Source organism: Peromyscus californicus, unplaced genomic scaffold (genome assembly GCF_007827085.1).
Source record: "Peromyscus californicus insignis strain IS unplaced genomic scaffold, ASM782708v3 Scaffold_4__1_contigs__length_199733344, whole genome shotgun sequence".
Classification (NCBI taxonomy): Eukaryota; Metazoa; Chordata; class Mammalia; order Rodentia; family Cricetidae; genus Peromyscus; species Peromyscus californicus.
Genome location: NW_026294562.1, coordinates 136687887 through 136714527, shown reverse-complemented (window position 1 = coordinate 136714527; position 26641 = coordinate 136687887). Strand labels below are relative to the sequence as shown.

General features: G+C 38.4%; 1 protein-coding gene across 10 annotated transcripts in view; it reads right to left on the bottom strand.

Moving 5' to 3' along the window:
• The window catches only part of Tjp1 (tight junction protein 1), a 255751-nt gene that overhangs the window by 44374 nt on the left and 184736 nt on the right, over nucleotides 1-26641 (bottom strand). For all 10 annotated transcript variants that reach the window (XM_052713715.1, XM_052713716.1, XM_052713718.1 and 7 more), the window contains 6 exons: nucleotides 20765-20821; nucleotides 7293-7417; nucleotides 6383-6485; nucleotides 3890-4166; nucleotides 604-707; nucleotides 50-218 (listed from right to left, as the gene is read on the bottom strand). In XM_052713715.1, coding sequence (XP_052569675.1) covers nucleotides 50-218; nucleotides 604-707; nucleotides 3890-4166; nucleotides 6383-6485; nucleotides 7293-7417; nucleotides 20765-20821 — 835 coding nt within the window. The remainder of the gene's footprint in view (nucleotides 1-49; nucleotides 219-603; nucleotides 708-3889; nucleotides 4167-6382; nucleotides 6486-7292; nucleotides 7418-20764; nucleotides 20822-26641) is intronic.

Here is a 26641-nt window from a genome sequence, read left to right as displayed (position 1 = left end):
GTGTCTTGAAAGCAATCACCTGCGACCCTCCAAACAGAATGGTACTCACCATCTCTTTCAGAGGCATTCGCAGAATGGATACTGTCTGAAAGATCAGGGACATTCAACAAGGTAGCTCGCTCATCTCTTTGAACTACCATCTTTAACTTGCCTTTAGACCTTTCGATCAATGTTTTTGCATCAGTCAATGACATATTTTCTGTCACAGTACCATTTATCTGCAACAGAAAAGAAAGCAGAGGTTGGAAAGTAAACAACAAGTACAAACCTAAGTCTGATCTGCTACAGGGAGAAACACACTCCCGGCTTGCTGGAAGACCTAATGCCACCTTTATACTTTCCTAAATCATCAAGAGCACTCCTACAAGCAAACTAGAAAGCATTTCAACAGTTTCTAGAACAATTATCAAAGTTATCCTGGTGAATGATATATATATTTGCAGTAACTAATTCTCTCAGGTTAACTCCAAACCTCATAAAGGGCATGGCAAATGCTGATTATTCTCTCTGGCAAAACTGCTTCAAACACAAGCAGAGGTTACACAATAACTCTAAAAATTTGTTTCCCATTTCAGTTCATTATAATATACAATGTGACTATACCTTCAAGACAACATCCCCTTCTTGGATATTACCATCTCTTGCTGCCAAACTATCTTGTGAAATTTCCTTTACGAATATATGGCTGGCCAATCGAAGACCATATTCTGGAAGAATACATTTAAATATCTTTAGTTCAAAATCCTAAAACAATTAAATGCAGTTTAAATTGTGAGATTAAAATTACTAGCTTTATGACCCACCCTGCCCCTAAGGCCATCATCTTTAAATCACCAAAAGTCTGCAATGTCATGAAAAGGCAAAGTAAAACCTTGTTCAAACAGAACACTGTGTCCCCATCTTACTGAAAAGGAGAAAGCCCTAAAAGATTGTAGCCGTTATTTTCTGACTATGTGATGACATATACTATAGTGTCTTAGGTTTAAAGAACAGAATTCTTTAATGAGGCTTGAAAAACTTTGAAAGTACAACAATACTTTTGACGAATGTTATGAATCAAATACTAGTTACGTTTCTCTTAGCTCTTAAGTGTGTACAAACCAAGAGAAACGCAAGAGCTTTAGTGCATCCTATTAATTAGTTCAATGGTTCACAATTAGTCAAGAAGATGTGACTAGGAGTTAATACACAATGCTCTCTCACTCAACCCACAAAAGCCCCTGGAAATGGTGATTTCATCTGTCGGTGGATACGCGGTCAGAGTTAAGGAAATTACAAAAAATTTATTATAAAACAAGAACCCAAACCAGGTGTGGTAGAGCACACACGTGATGCCCACACTCAGTGGCTGAGACAGGACAAGACTGTGTGGACCGCACAATTAAGACTCTATCTCAGGAAGACAAACAAAACCAAAGCTCTAACTACCAGTCCTGTGTCAATGAGAAAAGAAGTGGTCTTGGTCAGTCAAAGGAGAAAGGAGAACTCCAAGTGTCACTGCATTTTAAAAGAAACAAAATAAGCTGGACGGCGGTGGCGCATGCCTTAAATCCCAGCACTCGGACTCAGACATCCAGGAGGATCTCTGTAAGTTCGGGGCTAGCCTGGTCTACAGAGCGAGATCCAGGACAGGCAGCAAAACTACACAGAGAAACTCCGTCTCAAAAAAACCAAAAGAAAGAAGGAAAGAAAAGAAACAAAATTAAACAAAAACCCAAACTAAATAGCCATGATGAAAAACACAAAGTTTCTAATCTGCAATAAATTTTGAAGCCTGTCATGCAAGAGTCTAAATGTTCCATCACAGTTACAGTTTAACTTTAGGTAAATATTCAAAGAGTATACACAGAAGTAGGGCTAGTACCAGGGTAAAAAAAAAGTTAGTGACATTAGGCGATCTAGGCAGGGAATGTTAAGCACTTTGAAAACAGTCATTTCATCAGAGAAAAATACAGGACTAAGGAAATATTCTTATTCACAATTAAAAGGTTACAAATGGTTGGACATGGTGTACACCTTTAATCCCAGCACCTGAGAGGCAGAGGCAGGCAGAACTCTGTGAGTTAAAGGCCAGCCTGGTCTCCACAGTGAGTTCCAGGACAGCCAGAACCACACAGTGAGACCCTGTCTCAAAACAAAACAAACAAAAAAGACTACAAGTGATTATTATACAGATGGAGCCAAAATATTCCTTGAGTATCAATGTATGCCTTTACTGTAGGTACTTCTCTGAGTACACAGTAACTATGTGCAGCACTACAGACTAAAGCGACACGTCAGAAAGTCCCTGCACCTTGGCAACTTACCGCAGCGGAGCAAAAGATGTTACCATGGTAATCGAATAGTATAACGATGTGTTCAAACAATGGGACTAAATATGCACCGCTACCAAGGTCAGAGAAGGCCTCTCTGAGAAAGAAATACCAAAGCTAAAACTTCTTCACCTAAGAAACCCGAAAACTCAACTTCAAGGGTGTGCTGAGTGCAGGAGGCCGGGAGTGTTCAAACGAATACACCAAAGTAGGTAGGGAGAACACGGCAGCAGGTGTGATGGAGTCCTAAGTCCCTATAGGGCAACTGACACTGACAGAACACCAAGAGAACAAGCAAGACGGCACCTTCATAAAAGAGGCTACAGAGGTCACCGGAAGGGGTCCAGAGACCAGTCACAACTGACAAAGGCCACTGAAGAGATAGCAGCAACCTGGAAAAGAAATCCGCGGTAGAGAAAGGCAGAAGTGGGACAGGAAGGGGGTATGCAGGAAGTTAGGAATGTTCATTACACACAGAAGAGATGTCAAGGGTAAGCATTAGATATCTGTGCCTAGCTGACTGAGAAACTGGATGGACAGGAATACAGTCCAAGAAATACTTCATCAGAAACACAAAGAAAAAAATTCAGAATAAAATGTGACTCCCTTGAGATGGGGCTGATTCTGAGGAATCCCTATGGACAGCTGGGCACACAAGAGTGCACTCTGATTTGGACTAGAGAAGTAATGGTAACATTAGCAGTGCACTGAGCTAATGGGAATGATGAGAGTACTACAAAAGAAATCACAGAAAGTGGAAGAAAGATTCTTGGACAGAAAACTAGAGCATTAAAGGATAGGATGATGAAAATGGAAAGGAGAAGTGAGAACCTCAGGAAGACGAGTCTCACAGGAGTCCAAAGAAGACATTATGCTACAAAGCAGACTGGCTGGGAAGTAGTACTGAAAGGTCTGGAAGACTCTGTGAATAGCCTTGGGGCTGGGAAGCAGGCACTAGATCAGAGAGCTGGAGCACAAGAGCAGCCCCAAATGCAGACTCCTGTGCTGACGGGCCCACTGCAGGGGTGGGGGGGTGTCGGGGCCAACAAGTGTGAGGTGTCAGATCAAAGCCAACCTTCCTAACCCTCTTCAACAACTCTGAAATCAAAATCATCAGCCACACATAACTAAAAGTAGGAGGGAACAAAGAGCTATTTCAAAAGCTAATAACTGAATAGAAAGTAGGTGGACCTCCATTTATAAAATGGCCCATCTCTCCCCTCTAAAGATTTCTTTCCACGGTCATACTACTGTTGATCTAAACACGGCATTTCAATTCAGGGATAGTGTGACATTTCTTGCTAGCATAATTTGATTTTGGCTGTTCCTGTCACAATAAAACCAAAATTCGACCAGTATACACTTTATTTCAACTACACTTTGCTCAAACAAAATTTGAGAAAATGTGCCAAAATGCCCCTATGTCTGTCTTAACAGGATTTGACTCCTAATAAGAGACCATGACTATAAAGAAAAATGGAATAAAACAAAGATAGAAAAATATCGTCATTGTATTTCACATTAAAACTAGCTTTAAAACTCTCACTTGAAAACAATTAAGAGTTAGTGGAGAATACCTTCATTTTTCCGAGATTTCACCAACGTCACCTTGGTGGGTTTGGCAGGCTGACTCGAAGCCACCGATCGCCTGTCGGAACGAGGGGATAGGCTCCTCTCTCTACTTGCACTTCTGTCCCTTGCCCAATTCTTGTCAGTCCTTCTGTTAGCTAAAGCACCACGGCTACTTCTTGGATCATGTACTTCCTCATCATAACTATCATCCTCATTATCAGATACTGGTTCAGGATCTGGACGACTTACAGGGATCTGAACTTTCTTCTTCCTTCGAATGGTCTACAAATAAAAAGAGATTATAAATGGAGTGATACTCATGTACTCTCCATTCATGAAAGAAAGAAACATAAATTTCTCTTGACCTACATCAACTAATTTAAATACGAAGGAGATAATATAATAGTCACACCAATCCATTTCCACAATGGCTGCTTTCCATTCTCTTAATAAACAGATATGGCTAAGCAACAGATTAGGAATAATACATTTACTAAATCCTTCCAGAATTTGTAACAATCTTCCAAGTGGTAAGAATCACAAGTTTACAGGGAATTAATAACTATTGATTGTGGAATGAAAGACTGGAACTATATTCTAAGCTTATCACATACTTTATGGTCACTTTGTAATCAAAATAACAACAAACTCACAAGCCTAACCTCATTCCTTAATCAAAATTTGATAGTGCATCATAATCAAGGTCTACAGTTGCCCTGACAGACTGCTAAAGGATACATTTATTCATCACAAACTAATATACAACTTACTCTGCAGGAGCTCGTGAGCTCAGCATACTTTCCCAACACAAACTGCCTCCTGTCTCTGTGCTGCCCAATTTATAACTTCTGGTGTGAGTGCAAGTTCGCTCTTGCATTCTTTCTGTGTTCCCTGTCTGTTCAGTTCTTTGTTTCAAAGTTCGAGATCTATGTGCAGCTTCTGAATGTGCAGTTCTGTAATCCTACTTGGCTCCCTCACAGTGATGCGCTGGTGTCCTCGGAGACCTGCAAGAGCTTCTTGAGGAGCACGTGTCTTCTTCTGACACCTTTAGCTACTCAAGCATCCTCTTCTGTTTTCTCCATCACCAGTCCTCCCACAGCTTCACTTGCAGTTACATTTAAGTGATTTTCTACTGGTTTCTTCCCCTTACCTGCCATGGTAAACACCAGATGTGTTGTGACATAATAAAAATACTTTGTATTGATGAGGCCATGTCTGAACTCCTAGTAGCAGAATTCTTGCTACTGCTCAGCCAGCCTTTCATCAGCATCTTGTTCCCTCTCAATGAAACTGCCGAACACAGGTTTCTTTTAAATCACTCACCAAGGCCTCAGTTCCTTGGCCGGCTTTAGGGAGTCAGTGTCCCTTCACTCCCCTCTTCTGAAAGCCCTTCAATGTGTCTCAGTATTGATGCTTCTCTCTTTTGCTCTCAGAATTGTCTGTGAATAAAACCTTACCGTTTGGGCTTGCTCTCATCGATATGCACTTGCAAGAGGCTTCCTCATCAGTTGCCATCCTATGTGACTTGCAGCTTTCATCTCTCCCAATTTACCTCAAATCTGCCTGATAATTGTCTAACAATCTTGTCTTGCTATTCCCTTCCAAATTACATTATATTTCCTCCGTGGGTAAATTTCTTCTAAGGTGGAGTCAACACTAAACATTGTTGCTTCTTACTCCCCAGACTAACCAGAGTGGGTCTGTTTGAAGTTAAAGAACAAGCAGCAAGAGAAGCCAGCGTGTGGGAAAGACAAGCATGTGCTGTTAAGAAAGGACAGCTGTCCCCCACCCCCGGCAAACACCCGCTGGTTTCACCTCTACTTCAATATCCAGTAAGATGTATTAGAAATCATATCCTGTACTGCATAAACTAGGCCTACTATTGCATCCTGCAATCTTAGACTATGGCTTTAAGACAGTAACTTGAAATGTACCCTGAACAATTCTTCATAGGCAATCTTGGCTTTTTCTCTCTCAACAAGTCACAATTAACGAGGTGGTAGATGATGTGGGTTCAGAGGAGGAAGGTAAAGCTTTCCCAGCAAACAAAGCTCATATCAGGAAGGAGGGCCACACACACTTTCACAATATTTGCCAAGATCCTGGCTAACGTAAGTACATAAAGGAGAAAGCAGCATTAAGCCACAGAAGACTGCACTCCCTCTCCTTTTGTAAGTGAAAAGAAAACTTCTACCTGAACTTAGATTAAATACATAGTACAGAACAGTAAGGAGCATTTGGGAACTACCTTTTCATTTCTTAAACGACAGGGAGGAGCTAGGTGTGCACACCTTTAATCCCAGCACTCTGGAGGCGGAGGCAGAGGGGTCTCTGAACTGGAGACCAGCCTGGTCTCCAGAGTTCCAGGACATCCAGAACTACACAAAAAGACCTTGTTTGAAAAAGAAGGGGGAGGGAGTGGGGAAGGGGACTCAAATACCAAACAAGTATCAAGAATAGTTGATAGCTCTACCAAATGGAACATAAAAGATACTCACGATTTTTGCATTTTTCCCACTTTTCCTTAGCTGCTGAACAGCAAAAGCATGTTCAACATTGTCCATTGAAACTCCATTAACCATTGCAACTCGGTCATTTTCCCTAAAGGGGAGGGGAGAAAACACCAGAAGGACACGTGAAGAAAACCACCTAAGACCTTACTAAAGTCTTCTTTGAATGACAGGTAATTAATCTGACTGTCTTTAGAGCAATGACAAAACAGCATCAAATCGTACTGTCAGGTCCTTCACAAGAACATTTAGCAAGTTACCAACCACAGGACATCAGTTTCTCTTTCTTTTTTGATGTATGTATCAGCACAGTATTTCCCCAAAGGCCTGAACAAAGCTGGCACTACAACAAACAAAAAGACCACTGGTAGCTGAATTAGAGCATTAGATGAAACCAAGTCATCCAGCTAAAAGAGATACCATCATTAAATAGTAAGTCTTTCTCTTTATAAATGTCTTTGAATCCTTCCGATTATAGTCTCAATTTTCCTTCCTGTCCTTGTTATTACCTGTATTGCACTAATCTCCTTAGCATACAGAAAGGGAAGACTTCATGTGAGAGGCCCTCAAACACTAGTGCCTGCCTAAACTGCTTACCAGTTCTCTTTACTCTCTTTACCGTTACCGTTACTGTCTATTTAAAGTAAGTAATACTTAGGTGTCCACTCACACCACCGATAAAGATTTCTTAAGTATAAGTGTGCATTCACTTATAGGAAAATATTAAGTAAGTACAGCACAAGTTGCGTGTAAATAATCCTGAGTCACTAACAAAAGAGATCCATGACTGGGGACAGGAACAAAGTAGAGGGGGAGGAGGAAGGGAGGAAGGGAGAAAAGAAGAGATGGAGAGAAGATGTGAATTAATGAATTAAAGAACAAAGATCCACACACTTACTGTAGCTGTCCTTCAGCTGGACCTCCCTTTAGCACATCTGAAATCACTATGGAGGTTTCCCCACTCTGAAAATGAGGATTATCTCTTCCACCAGATATTGCAATTCCAAATCCAAACCCAGGAGCCTAAAATAGTAATTACAGTAAAACAGTTCTATTAATGATAACAAAATTGCTCATTACAGCATATATAATGTAGAAACTATAAATTACAATCCTATTGCATCTATGATTTGTACTTACTTGCATGGTTATACATTACAATCATCAGTCCACTCTACAAGAATGCATGTTCTAATAAATTATACACCAGATAGAACATATTAAAAATGTCAACTGCATACATTACAGTTGCTAAATTGATTTTAAAATTCTGAAAAGTAAGATCCTGGATTATTTTTGATTATCAGGTAGGGTCCTGAAGGGACAAGCAGTGCTCAGTGTGATCATCAGGAACACTGACACCTGGTTCAGAAATGACAGACTTAATTCATACATACACCAGCTGTCATTTCACACAGTCGCCTTAAAATTAAGCATTAGGTATTTCAACTTCCCTCAATTATTCTAAAAATCCCAGAAGGAAATCTCTACATAAATAACATACTAATGCCCCACATAACACTATATGTAATAGGAAATGCACACCAGTTTTTATCAGTCATTTTTTCTTTGTATTTTAACTAAATAAATTATAGTAAGATACAAACTTCTGAAAGAACTAAAATTTCTATGACAGTGACTCAAGGGCTCAATACAGAAAAACAAATGCGAATATTTCTAAGTGTCAGGACCACACCTCAGCCTTGCTTCTGCTCATACAGCATGTGCACTCTGCACTGTGGATACCACTGTGCCAGGCGAGGACAATACCTGAACAAGGGTTTACTGTACATAAAACTTTCTGCTCTTACAGACACATATTTCAATCACCAAAAACAAATACTTTACCATCATTTGTCAGCATTTATGTATCAAATTCACGTGTCTTTGGATCATACTGTGTTAGAATGTTTGATTTTAAAACTTGCTGTTTGAGCCAGGTATAGTTGTACATACATGTGAGCCTAGCAATTGGGAGGTGGAGGCAGGTGGAGCAGAAGTTCAAGGTCATCTTGGTAAGTTCAAAGCCAGCCTGAGAAATAGAGACCTTGTCTTTAAAGAACAAAAACAAGAAATTACTGAGTTATTACTTGAATTTCATTAAAAAACTGTCCAGTGAGTTTGGGTTTGTTTAGAATTAGGACAGAATACCCAAATGGACAGAAGTTAAGGAAGACACCTAGTATTGACATCTGCTACATACATGCACATACACACAAATAGAAAATTATTTAAATAATAAAAATAACATCATAGCTATTAATAAAGTACACAATTGCAATGGGTTTCCCAATACACAAACTTTGCCTCCATGGCATAAATGCCTTTATGGTTATATTTACATGGGGATAAGACTGTCTTTGTAACTGTTGTCCTTATCAAGTTTCATACTGAAAGTATATGTATACCGTAAAGGGCATGCAAACTGTTATGTCCTGTGAAGTGAGGACTGTGACAATCACTATGTCATGTGCAAATATATTATATCTTGACAGAACAAACTAATTTCTATGTATCATTAGTTTTTTCATTGTTAAATACTCAAACTAATACTAAATATTCAAATACTAAAAGTATATAGATATAGCACATCTTATTGATCATGCATTAGCAAATGGGTATTTGTGTTTTTACTTCTGGCCATTATAAATAAGACTGTTATGAATATTCACATTACTTATTGAGTGGATATCTGTTTTCATTTCTTTTAGGTCTAATTCAAAAAGTGCAATTGACGGGTCACATGGTAGCTATATGGCTAACTTCTGAGGCATTCCTAAATTGTTTTCTATAATGGCAGCATTATTTTACATTAATATCAGCAATGTATAAAAGTGCCAATTTATCTCCATCCTTGTCAACCTCTCTACTGTCTATTCTTATAGCCACGCTAACAGTTATGAAGGGAGAGCTCACTGGGCTTTGGTGATGTATCTCCTTGATGACTAATGATGCTGAGCATATCTTCATGTGCTTACTGTACATTTACATATCTCTGAAAAAATGTATAGTCAGATCTTTTGCTCATTTCCCATCTGAGTTCTGTCTTTGTATTACTGAGTTTTAAGAGCACAGGAAACAGACTTCAAGCAAAGTTCTTATTAATATATAATTTGTTCTCTCATTCTCTGTTATCATCTCACTTTTTTGATGGTGTCCTTTCAAACACCAACATTTCCAATTTTGATTAGGCCCAATTTGCCTGTTTTCTCTTTGTTTTGGGCTTCTGACATCATAGACAATAAAGCATTTCCTAACCTAAGGTCAACATCTATTCTTGTATTTTCTTCTTGAGGTTCTATGACTCTAGTGACACTTGGGCCTATGATTCATTTTAAGCTAATTCTGCACATGGAGGGCAGGAAACAGTCCAAGTTCATCACTTTATTCATGGCTGAACAGCTCTCCTGGCACCATCTATTAAAGATCCACATCTCCTGCACTGTACTGCACTCTCATCCCAAGTTTCCCTCTTATTCAGTCGTTTCTTTAGATAAAAGACTTAACAGCCTGTCTATAGATTCCCTCCTAATTTCTTTGTTTATGTAATTTCACCCTCTAAAACGTTACCATAATATTTTAATATGAAAATAGAAATGCCTAACTCATTCTAAGCATTCACTTTATTTCTTAAAGGATTATTAAAATATATGCAATTTCTAAGGAAGAACAGTTGGAAATAAAGTGGGGTGTTATGATGGAAGAAGTACATCACAGACTCCAACTCCTTAAACATTAGTTAAGGTAGCACCTTAAACTATGAATGACACTTGCTAAAAGTATGATGGTCTTTATGTAACTACGAGACTTTAAATGTGTTTGGTCTTGCCCGAAATATGCTCAAATAGTAAAATTTGCACCCATTTTATAACAGCACAAGGAAAAATACATAGTTTTAAAATACTGATTACATGTTAAAATGGTATTTTGAGACTACTGAGTTAGGATGTTATGAAAACTTTCAACCATTTTTTTAAATATGAAAACTAAAATCTTTCAATTTCCATATGTGGATTATACTATAAGGTTATTGGACAGTGCTGCTGATCTCTCAGGAGAGGCTTTGTGGGCCATTATTGATCTCATATGCCTACTAAATTTTTTTGTTTGTAACTAAGGAGATACACACCTGAGTAGGATTTCAAATCCTGAAGAGTATAATGCACCCCGACGGGGCAGACCACTGCCTGAGATATGTATTTAGCTGTCACTGAGGACCACTGAGTGCAGAGACCAGCTACTTCATTCCTGGATATATATCTAGGGAACTTCACGTCATATGTTACCATAGAAATAACTGTAACCTCTTGTCTATTGCTGCTTCTTTTTTCACTACAGCAAAGAATTAGAATCAACCTAGTTGTTCATCAACAGATGAATGAAAATGTGGTGTATTTTTCTATAAAAAGATTCTCTTCAACTCTATAAAGAAAAATGAAGTTAATAGAAATTGAAGGAAAATCAAGACTTAGGATGTACAATATTAAGTGAGGTCACAATCTCAAAGGAAACCAAAAATCTCATGTCCTCTCTTATGCAGAATCTAGCCAATAATATATGTAATCAAATGTACATGTGAGTACAGTATAACATGAAGGAATGGTTTTCTTAAAAGTAGCTGGTGTTTGTTTGAAAGGACTTTGATGAGGTTGTTTTTTTTTTTTTTTTAAGAAAGATTTATTTTTTTATTTGTGTACGTACATCCATCTAAGTGTGAGTGTGGGTTCCTGTGGAGTCCAGAAGAGGGTGTCAGATCCATTGCAGCTGGAGTTACTGGCAGTTCTGAGCCAATAAACGAGACTGAACTTGGGTCTCCAGGAAGAGCAGGGAGTTAACCCCTGAGCCCCTCTTAAAGGTTCTGAAAAGACTGCTTTTCCAAAGCAAGTTGCAAAACTTCTGCCAAAGATGAACTGAGTTGACTTCTCTAAGGCTGCAGAACAGTGTTTTCAGATACCCACATCCTCTGGGGTTCTAAGTTGCTCCATAATAAAATGTAGAGTGTCTAGAGCAGGGCTGCAAAGTTTTCTCTAACAATCCTGATAGTAACTGATATGTGGGGTTTGCTTGGCAGGCTACAAATCTTTGTTAAAGCTATACATTACTCTGTAGCAGTGTTGCAGAAGCAGTCACAGTAAGTGAATGTGGCTATGTTCCAGTAAACTGTATTTACAAAAGCAGGCAACTGGAAGGGCTGAAGGAACAGTTCACTTAGTAAAGTGCTTGCTGATGTATAAGCCTGCAGTCCTGAGTTTGACAGCCCCACATAAAAAAGCTAGGTGAGCTGGCTTATGGGGAATGAAATAAGCTGCACTCACTGGCAAGCCAATTTAGCGAATGAACAAGCTTTAAGCCAATGGGAAACCTTGTCTCAAAAAGACAAAGTGAATGTCTCCTGAGGAATGGCACTGAGGTTGGTACCGGACCTCCACATGGACACACATTCATGTGTGCACATGTACACACACAAAAACAAGCAATAAACTACTACCTGGACTTTGGACCATAGTTTGCTGACACTGACCTAGAACAGTAGCTTTCCAGGTTTATTGCAAAGAAAAAACAATCAGATAGGTTATCCCTTCTGACCAAATGTTCTGATTCCTTTGGCTTAAGGTAGGCCTTGAACACTATTTTTCTGGAGAAATCTTCAAATTGATTTCCACAATGGCTGTATGAATTTGCACCCCCAGCAAGAGTGAATAAAGTTTCCTTTCTTTCCACATCCTCTGTAACACTTGTTTTCAGATTTATTGATGATAGCCATTCTGATTAGCATGAGTGGTGGGTGTCTCAAAGGGTTTGAATTTGTGTTTTCCTGATGGCTAGGGATATTGAACACCTTTGAAATAGTCATTGGCCATTTGTGTTTCTTTTTCTTGAAAACTATCTGGTCAGTTCATTTGCCCACTTGTTGACGCAGTTTCATTTCCTTTGTAGTTAATTTCTGCAGTTACTAGTAAATCCTGCACATCTGCAGCGTAGCTGGTACAGATGTTCTTCCATCCTGTGGCTGTCTGCCTGCTCTGCTGCTGCTTTCCTTTTCTGCACAGGAGCCATCAGCTGTCATGCAATCCCAGCTGTTGACACTTGGGGTTAGTCCTGTGTTGTTGGTGTTCTGTTTAAACGGTCTTGCTTACTCCAGCATCTTGAAGGGTACTACCAGGGTTTTCTTCTGAAACTTTTAGTGTTTGGGGTTTTAATTTTTGATCTATTTTGAATTGATTTTTGTACAGAAAGAAAGACACAAATCTAATTTCATTCTTCTGTGGGTAGAATTCCAGTTTTACCAACACCATCTGTTGAATAAGTTGTCTTTTTAATCAATGTATGTGTTTGCTTCCTCTGTCAAACACGCTTTCGCTGTTTTACTTCTGTTTATCCACTGACCTTCCGGTCTGTTTTTATACCAATATCAGGCTCTCTATCACTGAAGCTGTACACTATCATCTGTAATATCCTCAGCATTGCTGTTACTTTGGGGATTGCTTTGGTTATCTATGGTATCTGTGGTTACATATGTATTGTTTTTCTAAGCCTGTGACACAGGAATTTTGACAGTAAATTATTCTGTAAATTAGTTTAGGTACTATAAACATTTTCATAATATTAATTCTGCCCATCCAAGAACACAGAATATTTCTCCACCAACCAGAATCTTCTGTGATTTCCTTTTTCAATATTATCAAACTTTCCTTATAGACATCTTTCATTTCCTTGGTTATTTTCTTAAATACTTCAGTGGGGGTTGCAGGTACTTGAATGGACTCGTTTTCCTAACTTCTTTCTCAGAGAGAGGACTGTTACTATAAAGGAAGGTTGCTGTTTTTTTTTTAATATCGATTTTATATCCTGCAACTTTACTGTGTTTACGTCCAAAAGTTTTCTAGTAGACTAAGTAGGGTATTTTCAGTAAATAATTGAGATCACATAATCTAAGGGAAAAAAAACCTGTGTTCTCTCTAATATGCAGAATCTTCCCAATAATATATGTATATATGTAAACAAATGCATATGTGGGTACAGTATATAGCATAAAAAAAGAGAACAAGAAAGATTAAATGTAAGGCGATGAGGAAGGACTAAATGTGGGTAATGGGCATGAGCCTTCTTTCATAAAAGAAGGATATAAAGCTAATTGTTTTTCTAGTTCTAACTTTGTCATGAATTTTTTGATGTGGGTGGTTTTTAAGTACATAGAATGTATTGATACTAAAAGTACAATTTATCATGAAGCCCCAATAGCTTCCACTCCAAATGTCTACTATAGCTCTATTCTAACATTGAGAACAGAATGTTAGCGGAGTCAGCCAATCACCCATCGGAAACTAGAGGTATAATTTACTATTATCACATTACATTTCTCCTATTAGTGCTTTAGTTATTAAACAAGGAAAATGAAAAAAAGATATTAGTTAAAGTATGGTTCTGGGACTGGGGAGTTGGTTCATTTGGCAAAGTGCCTGCTGCATAAGCCTGGGGATCTTTGTTTGGGTCTCCAGGACCCAAAAAGCTGGGTGTAGTGGCTGTGCATCTGTAACTCTAGTGCTGGGAAGCAGTGAAGACAGGCAGATTCTTGGAGATTTTTGGCCAGCCAGTCTAGTAACCTGTGAGCTCTAGTGCCAGTGAGAGACCCTATCTCAAAAACCAAGGTGAGAACATCTGAAGAAGATACCCAATATTATCAACCTCAGGTACGAGCACTTGTGTGTACACACACACACACACACACACACACACACACACACACACACACACACACACCACCACCACCACCACCACCAACAACAACAACAACAACAACAACAACAACCACCTAATTTTTAAAAATGTTTCTTCTCTGTGCTATTTTCTTTGATACTGTTAGGAATTCGGGTATGAGGAAGTACTACGAATCTGTCTCATTAGCTCAAGGAAATGGAGCACAATTCTGAATGTTGAGAAAACCATGTGGTTTTGTGTCTGTGTTACAAGTGTTCTCTCATCAATCAGATAGGCAGTCCTCAGGCAAACCTGGCAGTGTGATGACCAGTGGAGGCTGCATTCAGTGTCTGCCCTGAGCTTTAGGAGATGCCAGTTCCCCTGGAGGGTTCATCAGAGGTAAACAGATAAGATGGGTATGTCAAATTCACAGCTCTTTGGTTTCCAAAAGGTGTTAAGTGTTGTGCTGGGAACATAGCATCAAATTGCCTCTGCCTCACCAAAAAGAGACTGTACTTCTTCACCTCCTTCCCTGCAGGAATAACTTTTCTCCCCGTCCCCACCTCTTTTTTTTTATTTTTCCCGTTTTTCGAGACAGGGTTTCTCTGTGTAGCTTTGCGCCTTTCCTGCCCACCTCTTTTTAATTTAGCATTTTTTAGTTTTATAAAATTTATTAGTTAAAAAAAGTTGAAAATAAAACATCATACACTAAAATGAACCAGACCCAAAGTCTATCCAACTCAATGACAATACTCCAGCTTTTCACAACACCTTTTTTAATATTCATTTATTTATTATGTATACAGTTATGTATGCATGTATGCCTGCATGCCAGAAGAAGGCATCAGATTTCATCATAGATGGTTGTAAGTCATTAATGCCGGGAACTGAACTCAGAACCTCTGAGCCATCTCTCCAGCCCTTCACAGTACTCTTAAACTAAAAGTTTGAAGCAGGAAGGTTTAAAGTTCCTACAGCAACAAATGCAATCGATTACTATCCAGGATGCAATAGGAATAAATCCTGCCAGGCTGCTGGAAATGTTTTTCTAGAGCATGGCTCAAAGCTCTGAATTGTTCCAACTGTTCCAACTTGTTGGAAGTTATTAATATCTGCTAACTTGGATCACACAATTCATCGTTTAGAATAAATACTAGTAACTGTTGTTGCAGTAACACTAAAATTGGGCATTTAAGACAATATTAAAACACCAAGAGCCAATGAACAAGGACAGGTGATGCTCTGTGTTTTTTTTTTGAGACATGATTTCTCTGTGTAACAGAGCCCTGGCTATCCTGGAACTCACTTCATAGACCAGGTTGGCCTTGAACTCAGAGATCCACCTGCCTCTGCCTCTCCCTCAACTGAAATAGAGTTGATATGTGACAAATAAATGACATTTTTTTTTTAATTAGAGGATGACTCTGATAATTCTTTTCAAGAATATCTGGAAAATTAAAACTAGTAAAATTTACATATCTTCTGAGTTAAAATGTAAAAGGGTCATAAATGGCAGTTAGCTTGACAGTATCTGATTTGCAGACCCATAGTTTGATTTTAATTATGTGATGAAATTAATAGACATTTCAATGAATAGCTATCTTAACGTCTTATTATGTACAGTTAAAAAAATTTCCAAGCTTCCTATGTCTTATAAAATTTAGCTTCATACAAAATCAGTAATTGATTTTGTACAACTAACCACTTTGTGTATACTTTCCCTTATTTAGACACTTTTATTTTAACTGAAATATTTAAGTTTTTTAGAGATTCTCATACAGGAGTACTGTCTTTATATCATTTCTACTCTTCTCTCTTCCCCCTGTAACTCCTCCTGTGGCCCTCCCATCCCTCTCAAATTCATGATCTCTTCTTTAATTATTTGCGCGCGCACACACAGGTGCGTATATATGTAAGTAGAGTCAAATAATTTTAACAACGGTCTTGCAAAATCAAGTACTTGTAATGGTGAAATTGGCATCAGTAGAAGCATTCTTTGCCTAATTGCTCATTTCTTTATACTTAATGTAAAAGGAGAGGTGGTGTAGCTGGTCAGCAAAGTCCCTGACATGCATGATATCCTGAGTTTGATCCCATAAAAATTAAAAAGCTATAGCAATCAAGGCAGAGGTTAATAAAAAAGAGCAGGGAATGAAAAATATGGATGCACACATACATGGTCAATTCATTTTTGCTAAATGTAGAAAGGCAACTAAATGTAGAAAATGTAATCTTTTCAACAAAATGGTTGCTTAAAATAGTAAGACATCCATATGAATAAAATACTCTCTTATTTCTTTTATCACATACAAAATTTAACCCACATACAACTTCTAGAAAACACATATAGAAAACCTTTTACTTCAAGGTTTGCAAAGATTTTTGAGATTCAAAACCAAAAAACATGATTGATGAAAATAAAAATGCTGGCAGAAAACAACCCCAGGTGGGGTGAGGGTAGGGGGACTATGTAAAACAATACTTGATGAATCTGTATCCAGAATATATATATATGTATATATATATATATGTGTGTGTGTATGTGTGTGTGTGTGTGTGTGTGTGTATAAACTCTATGTGCAAAAGATCAGAGCTAAATGAAATGGCAATCCATATAATGAAGAAAACATTCTCGTCACATTCGATAGGGGTAAATATTCAAAATATACAAAGAACTCCTACCACAACTAAAAGCAAATGACCTAATTAAAACATGGAGGATGAATTTTAACAGGTGACAATTTTTTATTCATTCATTCATTTATTTGTTTGTTTTTGTTTTTTTGAGACAGGATTTCTTTCTGTAGCTTTAGAGCCTGTCCTGGATCTCTCTCTGTAGACCAGGCTGGCCTCAAACTCACAGAGATCCACCTGGCTCTGTGGATCTCTGTGAGTTTGAGTGCTGGAACTACCACTCAGCAGGTGACAAATTTTTTGTTATGCATATGTGACAACTTTAAAAAAACAAACCTGAACACATTTGTGCCAGTCATCTGTCAACTTGACATAAATTCCTCTGGGAAGAGGAACCACAGCTGAAAAAAAATGCCTCCATCAGATTGGCCTGTAGGCAAGTCTGTGGGACATTCTCTTGATTACTGATCACTTGTGGGAGGGCCCAGCCCTGAGGAGGTCTGACCTGGATTGCATAAAAAAGCAAGTTGAGCTGGGTGGTGGTGGCACACCTTTAATTCCAGCACCTGGAAGGCAGAGGCAGGTGAATCTCTGTGAGTTCAGGGCTAGCCTGGTCTACAAAGCAAGTTCCGGGACAGCCAGGACTGTTACACAGAGAAACCCTGTCTCAAAAAAACAAAGCAAGTTGAACAAGCAAAGAGGAGCAAGCTAGCAAGCAGCACTTCTCCATAGTCTCTGTTTCAGTCCCTGGCTCTAGGTTCCTCCCTCTAATTCTGGCCCTGACTTCCCTCAGTGATGAACTGTGATCAGGACATGTATGCCAAAAAAACCCTTTCCTTCACAAATTGGTTTTGGTCATGGTGTTTATCACAGAAATAGAAAGCAAAGTAGAATGACACTTAATCAAAGAAAAAAAATATGGACAAGCACATCAAAGCACGTTCAATAGGTCGGGCAGTGTGGCTAGTGGTCACACAGTTTCCTACTATACAGGCACTGGGCTCAACCCCCAGGATCACTGGGGGACTTAAGAGGGCAATGGAGAATGAAGGATTAGTTATCCATCACTGTGGGAAAGTCTCTGACAAGAATCAGGTCAATAGAAGGAGGAGTGGATTTACTCTGGTTCATGGCAGAATATAGTCCAGCATGGTAGGGATGGTAGAATACAGATGGCATGGTGGTAGGAGTGTGAGGCAACTGGTCAGTCTGTTCAGTCTGAAAGTGGAGAGACCATGTACTCCACAAGTCCCAGGACCCCAAGAATGGGACTACCCATACTCAGCATGGGTCTTCCCTCCTCAGAGAAATCTGTTTGGAAACATCTCCACAGACATGCCTCAGTTTGTCTCCTAATGATTCCAACCCCACTCAACTTGGCAATGAAGACTGATCATTACAAGGTGCTCGGCATTAACCAGAGAAATACAAACTAAAAGAGCTACAATGAGAGACTACTAGACATCTATTCAAATGGCTAACCTCAATGGTTAAAACTGACACTATCAAGAGCTGATGAGATAACTGAGTGACATTCATCCATTGCTGGTGAGAAGGCATATCCAGGCTGGTAATTTCCTATAAAATTAAACAGCTAGCATAAAACCCACTGCCATTCCATTTCTAACTATTTACGAAGTTTATTTATGAAGTTATGGTCAAACAAAAGTCTGTATCCTAAAGCAGATGTATTCACAATCAACAGAAACTACAAACAACCTAAATGTACCATCAACTATAGGATGAGTAAACTATTATACATTCATACAATGGGGTGGAAATTAGTAATAAGCAGGAACTAGATACCAACACAACAAGATTATGGAAAAGTTTCAAATGCATTAATCTCTGCATATGAAGTCAGTCTCAAAAGGCTACGTATTACATAAATCCATTTATATGACATCCCAGAAAAGGTCAAAGTTTAAGAGGACAGATTATTGGTTCAAGGCCGAACGTGAAGAGACAGAGTTGATTACAAAGGACCTAAAGGAAAGTTTTAAGGTAATGGAGTCACTCTGCATTTTTACTATGATATTGATTATGTGACTGTCAAAACTCAGAAATGTATACCACATGAGCATATATTTACCCTTATGCAAATTACATCAACAAAAATGATAAAGGTATTAAGAAAAATAAATATAATACTTAAAATGCTAGTAAGCCATTATATCCCAGCCAAATGAAAGACATGAAGTATAAAATTATTTTATGTATCATACATCTGATTTAAACATGCTACCTATTAAGCACAATTCAAACAGGAAGCTACATTTCAGCTTTACGAATTAAAAGTTAAGATACATATTATTAAAATGATTTCATTTAGTGAGACAGAAAAAAGTTAAGATACATATTATTAAAATGATTTCTTCATTTAGTGAGACAGAAAAAGGTCAACCATATCTGCCCAAAACTGAATAATTAACTGACTCTTTATCACCATGTGCAGATTCAAACACTCATGTGTTAGATAATCAGCGGTAGTGTCCAAGAACATGATTTCCCCACCCCCACTTGTCAACTTCTCAGGAATAATCAGTGTAAGGCATATGACATATATTTAAACATTTTCTAAGCAGGAAAACCATCAGTAGAGTGAGCTTTACTCAAAGAAAAAAGGGGTGAATTTTGGGAGATGTCTGAACAGATAAAGCATGCACTGGTGCCATTAGCCCTATCTTATTTTATTTTATTTCATTTTTATTTTTTGAGACAAGGTTTCTCTATGTAGCCCTAGCCATCCTGGAACTTGCTATACAGAACAGGCTAGCCTTGAACTCAGAGAGATCCACCTACCTCTGCCTCCCATGTGCTGAGATTAAAGGTGTGTGACACCATGCCCAGCTAATTTTTAAGTTTGTTTTGTTTTTGTTTTGTTTGGTGTGTGTGTGTGTGTATCTGCAGAGGCCAGAAGAGGGTATTGGATCCTTTGGAGATGGAGTTACAGACAGCTGTGACCAATCCAACATGGGTACCAGGAACTAAACTTGAATTCTTTTGAAAAGAAGGCACAGCTGGGCGGTGGTGGCACACGCCTTTAATCCCAGTGCTCAGGAAGCAGAGGCAGGCGGATCTCTGAGAGTGCGAGGCCAGCCTGGGCTACCATGTGAGTTCCAGGAAAAGCACAAAGATACACAGAGAAACCCTGTCTCGGAGGGGAAAAAAAAAAACAACCGAAAAGAAGGCACTAGCTCCTTTGGAGCCATGTCTCCAACTCCTAGCCTCCTTTTAAACATGTAAACACCAAGGTTTTACAAGACAGATTGGGTCACTTCTTCAAAATAGAATTAAAACCCACACCAGCCTGGTTTCAAAGCTCTTATTTCCACTGTGTTTACCAATAATCTTTTCCTGATCATCTGCAATTGTTTAGGTTGTACATGCTTCAAATGAACACTTATCTTTCATGACTACACTCTCTCTCTCTCTCTCTCTCTCTCTCTCTCTCTCTCTCTCTCTCTCTCACACACACACACACACACACACACACACACACACACACACACACACTTTCTAAGTAGCTAAGGATGGCCTTCAACTTCTGATCCTCCTGCCTCTATCTCCTGAGTGCCAGGATTTCAGATGGGGATGGAACTCAGGGCTTCATGAGGGCTAGCTAAATCTAAGCACATTATCAACTGAGCTACATACTAAGCCTTCTTTCAAGATTTTATTAGGAACATAACTAAACCCCAAGCCTATAAACATGTATATACAATCAGTTTATAATTAATTATATATTAATATATAATCTTTTATCTTTTCATTCAAAATTCTAAGCAACAAATCACTTAAATTCAGAGATTAAAAATAGCAAATACACAAGAAATAACCAAAAGGATATGTGAAAAAGTAATCATGCTCACTTCTGACCTTAATGAAGAATTTATTACAAATCTAATTTTAAACAAAAGACTATAGAAAAAATTCCCCTTTCTTTTGGCTTCCTGACATCTGGCTTTCCTCTATTGTTTTCAAAGCTGCCAGTGTCCTGAATTATAACACAGATTATTTACTGCAGCAGAAACTCACCCTGTGAAGCGTCACTGTGTGCTGTTCCCATATAGCTGTTTCCTCCATTGCTGTGCTCTGATAAAGGAAAAGAAAACAAAGCATTTACCTTACTAAAAGAAATAAGTTTTTAATAAAGCAAAGGAAAGCATTCTGGAAACAACTTAGCATAATAAAATACCAAAACTCACACTATTAATATTAAAAATATTCTGGAAAACACTTAGTAACTATGAAAGGATTGTTTGTTTTTGTTTTAAGAGATAGGAAACCAGACCCAGGAACTTCCTTTGTTTTTAACTTAATTTGGACAGATGCCGCTCTACATTTAACTCAAGCAGAAATCAAGTTCGAGCCAGCTAATTCAGCAACTTTATGCTTACCGTCAGACAGGCTAGAATAAAAGATACAACACTTTTAAAATATCTAAGTGAACATTTAAGAGTGTTCTTCATGGTGTGAAAAGCAAGAAAAAGTAAAATACCTCTGACCTCGGTATTTATAAATATGTGTTCCAGGAACCAGATGAAGAACATCTGATAGGTTGTTTTAAAGTCACAAGCAACACTGCTCCATCCAGTTTCAGTTCTCTGTCAGACTCACTTCCTCTAACTTCATTCACAGTCATACAGAAGAAGGCTTTTATGTTACACCTATCACAGACATGCATCTACAAAACATTAAAACACAAATCTCAAGTCCCTCATCCCCCCAGAACCATAAAAATCAATCCAAGTTTCAGTGTAGATCCTAGCCAGACCACAGGGTAGCTGAGTATTTATCTCTCACCATTAATCTCTCATGGAGAAAAGAAATGATCTAAAAGATGAACACTAAAAATTTAAAAGCAAATTTCTTTTGAATTGGGCTAATTGCTCTTGATGGTTTACAGTAATAGTCTCTTTTTACTTTTTAAATAAACTAGGGTGCCTAATATGTATTTATTTCTAAAATAGATTTTTCAGAGTTATCAAAATGTAGGGTGAAAGGGGACAGTGATATGCATGGCATTCTGGGAACATCCCTCATCAGCTATTACTATAAGTGCGTCTTTCACAAGTGAGATCTGTTTCTGTTACAAGGGTATCAGTAGCATCACAAGACTTTGCGCATCAAGGTGCCAGGGAACCATTTCTCTTTTCCCACAGCAATTTTAATTGAAGATTAATGGCACCTTAGAAAATAGACCCCTATAAAGAAAGCCTGCTTCCCTAAATTCAAAGCAACTAGATTGACTTTCCTCCCAAATGAATAAGGGAAGAAAGAGAAAGGATCTCTCTGTTCACTCCCAGAGATAAGAACTGCCAACCTCACCAGCTTTTGTTTCAATCTTCCAATCATGAGCAGCAAAACTTTCTTTTAATAAGACTCCCCTGGACACAAAGCTGTTTTGTTTTAAACAAAAACTGACCAGATTTTTTTTAAAAACACATACACACACCACCAACAACAACAACAACAAACCCTCCTCCATCAATGTGACTCAGTGACAGTGATAAGTAGATGCATTAACTCTCAGCAGCTCCACTAAAATACACATAATAAAGCGTCTGCAGTGACTGCCAGTCTGTGCAATCTCAGCTGACATTAACAATGAGAACTGCTTGCATAGCTCTAAACTGGTTTTTCCTGGATCCACTTGGTTAACTAGTAGCAGTGCTTCGATGACTTTTTTAATCCCTATCAGTCCAAACTGTAAGTGACCTGATAACAGGTACTTTCCTTGGTAACTATCTTATGAAAAGTGTGTGGTTATCTGCATCGTTGTGATGATCACATAGTTTACATTGTTAGGCAAAGAAAAGCAGGATACAAATCAGCTTGGGTATTGTCGAATCTAATTTTGTTTCAGTGTAAGTAGGGAGAAGGCTGAAAAGGCATGAAAAACGTTCACATGGATCAGCTTGAAATAAAGGGACCATGGGTGTATTTCTATCAGGTGGTTTATCTTTTTGTTCTTTTTCCACTCATACTAAATTGACAACATATTTCAAACTACATTTCACATTCCATTGATACTTGAAGCCTCAAATATTTGCTTCTAGTTGGACTTGTTGTTTTAGAGGTTTCATTTATTAAATTATGAAAATGATTATTAATGAGTGAGAACTGGATCCTTTAGGCTAGGGAGCACAGCCTCTGGGAGAATACCTAAGACATAATAGCCTCTGAAGAGAAACAGAAACCGAGCTGGGGAGGTTTGTTTTCACTATAAGTCCTTCTGTACTGTTTTATAATGTTCATCTTATTACTTGTGCAAATAAATTTAAGTGCAAACTTCATTTTCACGCTGTAAACTTATTATTAATCTTTTAAAAAAAGAATCATTGTAAAACCTACACAAGGGCCTCTGTTAAACACACCGGTCCCATTCTAAAGTGTTTAGGCTTGTAGGAAACTAAAGAACAGGGGATAATCCGCTAAGCATGACGCTGCTTCTAGTATTCTCCATTAACTATGCAAGATACACAGAAAATGAGCTAGCCCAAAAACAAGAGCAGCACCCAAATCTGTTATAAATTTGAAGTGAGATTTTAGTTTTCCTCACCTATAAGATCAGAAAATTAGACTGAATTATTTCAAGGAAAAAGGTCTTCCCAGTTCTGAAAGTCTATTTATTAAAGTACACTAAAGGATGGGTTACAAACTCAATAATTAGTATCCAAAGTGACTGCAACTCTTGGTTGCTGCATTAGTTTTGCATACACTTCTAAGTTGATATCAACTGCCTAGAATCATCATTTCTAAAGAAGCAAAAAGAGCTTTATTTCAGAATCTGCCAAGAGTTTGTTTGGTTTCTTTGTTCTAAGCTCCAGCTGGCAAATACACTACTCAGATCACCAAATCTGAAGGGCTTCCTGCCAACTCTAGATCCTAATTCTAAGCAGTTTCATCACCCTTTAGGCCAACTACAAATCAAGTGGGAGAAAGACAGGATAGCGAACTGACAAGAAAGCTCATTTTCCTATGACTGAATAGTACTATCTGCGAAAGAGGGTGAGGGTTGAATAGAGGAACAGCAAATCTCCAGACACATCACACGTGTTGTGACGTAATGTTGAACACTCAATGGAAAAACACTACTAAGTTTTAGATAATTAAACAATTATCTGAATCAGAGTTCATTCAAAAGACTGTAAGTGGAAGGCAGATTGAAGGCAGAAAGATCAGTTAGAGGAGAATTAACCTGAGAAGAAGGGGGGGGGGGGGGCAGCTCTGAAAGGGCAGGCAACAATTACAAATGCAATCTCAGACATGCTTAATTTCAAGTACTGGGAACCATCAGAGCAGAGATACAGGAATTGGGCAAGTAAGTGGGTATACATGTTTGAAAGATCAAGTCTGACACCTAGGGGGCCAGAGAGATGGCTCAGAGGTTGAGAGCCATGACTGCTCTTCCAGAGGTCCTGAGTTCAATTCCCAACAGCCACATGGTGGCTTACAACCTTCTATAATGAGATCTGGTACCCACTTTTGGCATGCAGGCATACATGCAGGCAGAACACTGTATACACAATAAATAAATAAATCTTAAAAAACAAAAAAAAGACTGAGATCTGGAGTAGACAAAGATCTAAGGGCAATCTACAAAGACTGCAGCACTGAAACCAGTATCTAGTTACAAAGGACTAAGGTGACCCCATGGACCACAACTATTTTAGGGGAAGGAAGGAAGGATCAAGAAAACCAAACAAGTTGCTGGTGAAAATACATGAAAACCAACCGAGTTAATACAAAACATTATTTACTGTCCAGAGAACACACCAAAATACAAGAACTGAAGATCTCTCAATCTGATAGCAACATACTTTGTTATCTAACATCACAAAAGAAGAAAATTTCCGCCAGGCGGTGGTGGTGCACGCCTTTAATCCCAGAGCTCGGGAGGCAGAGGCAGGCAGGATCTCTGTGAGTTTGGAGGCCAGCCTGGGCTACCAAGTGAGTTCCAGGACAGCCAGGGCTGTTTCACAGAGAAACCCTGTCGGGGTGGGTGGTGGTGGTACCGCACACAAGAGTTAAAGCAACCTAAACAGATTTTGCATGGCTTCCAGGCCTCCATTAGGAAAATCAAGTCCTGCTCTTTCTGGGCTCCTTCTGGAAGCAACTCTTCGACCTGAATTGTTCCCACTTTCCCTGGAGCTCTAAAGTTTGTTTTTATTTTGTTTTGTGTTTTACTTTTTTGTTGTTAGCTTTTTATTCTACCTAAAGTAGAAAACAAGACTACTTCTTGGCATAAGACTGAGTCCGGAACTAAGAAGTATAGGGATGGATCCTGACCCTCTGTGAATTTTCAAATACACGTTATACTCTACCCACTGCTCTATAGGTGAAGTACACAGACAGGCAATAGGATACGTGTTAGAAGACAGCAGATGGCATAGAGTGGTAATGATCTGGGGGTACTGTTTAAATTCTCGAAACAGAGATGCCAAGAGGTAGTGAAAAAAGATCAATCTCAAGCTCAATGAAGTGGGGTCCTGAAGAGACTCCAGGAGCAGTCAGGGACTCAACAAAATTCACAAATACAAGAAAAAAGCAACTCATTAAAAGAAAGAATTCATAAGTTATTAAATTAATAAATAAATTAAAACAAGCACACGGGAACTAAAAGATCAAGTTTCAATAGAAATGAAGTAACAAATGAACACAACTGTGTCAGAAATGTGTGAACACACTGACAGACAGCGGCAGGAAAACCAACATCTCTACAAATACAGTCTTTGAGAAGTTAATACAGAAAGGCATCTTGAAAAAAGAAAATGGTGCCAATTTTGTAAAAAAGAAAGCATATTTATATATTCACAGGGAAAAGGTTCGCTTTATAATCACATATTTAAATTTTTGTACTTGCCAAAGTGCACAAACACGTATAAATCTTATAACCCACAAAACAACATGAGTTTTAAATTAAGCAGACAAAAGTAGTGTACCAGTTAGAAGTCAGGATAGAGTTACCCTTGTACACAGGCACAGAACTTGGAAAAAAACTCTGAGATATTAGTAAGATTCCTTCTTGCTCCAGAAGCTAGGCAAAGAGGTGTATCCAATTTGAAAATTAACTTATATACACCATGATCTCTTTTTCCTTTAATGTACTGTTAGAAATACTTCAAAATAAAGTAACTTGACGATAAAAGTTGTAATGGAATTGATAAAAGTAAATCAAATATAATTTGCCCATTTGTCTTTTTTAAAAAAAAAAAAAAAACATTGAAACAATTAATACAGTAATTTGAAAAACTGGTACATTTTTTCTGGTACTAGTACTGGCAAGGGACTGTTTATTCTGTCTTTCTTATACAAACAGTACCCCTGGGTAACCAAACAGTACATGAAAGAAGTTTTCCTTAGATATTCCAGCTAATAAATCACAAAAGAATAAAATTTAAACACCATCATCTGGCAACACCTAGTGTATTAAGAAATCTAGGCAAATGCTATGTTCAAGCTCATGGGAGGCCTGCCCCTTTCTGAATGGAGACAGAGGAAGAGTGGACGGGGAAGCGGGTAGAAGCGTGGGGGTGGGGGAGACATGGGAGGAGGAAGGGGAAATTGTAGTTGGTATGTAAAATAAATGAAAAATGTTAATTAAATAAAAAAATCTAAGCAAGCACTTACCATTTATAAAGCCAGGTGTAGTGACCTAGGCCTGTGATCTCAGCACTTAAGGGAAGGATGAGGAGCACGAGTTCAAGACAGCTACAGGCACATCACACCAGAGTTTAAGACCAGTCTGGGCTACGAGAGACTGTGTGGAAGTGGGAGAAGAGAAGAGTGGAAGGAAAGATCTTATAAAAGCAAACCAAAAAATGTTATGTGATAATGGGTTCATTAATTGCTATCTGTACTGAAATGAGAATACATGGGAGATTTCATCATAGTTTCCATTTCAAATGT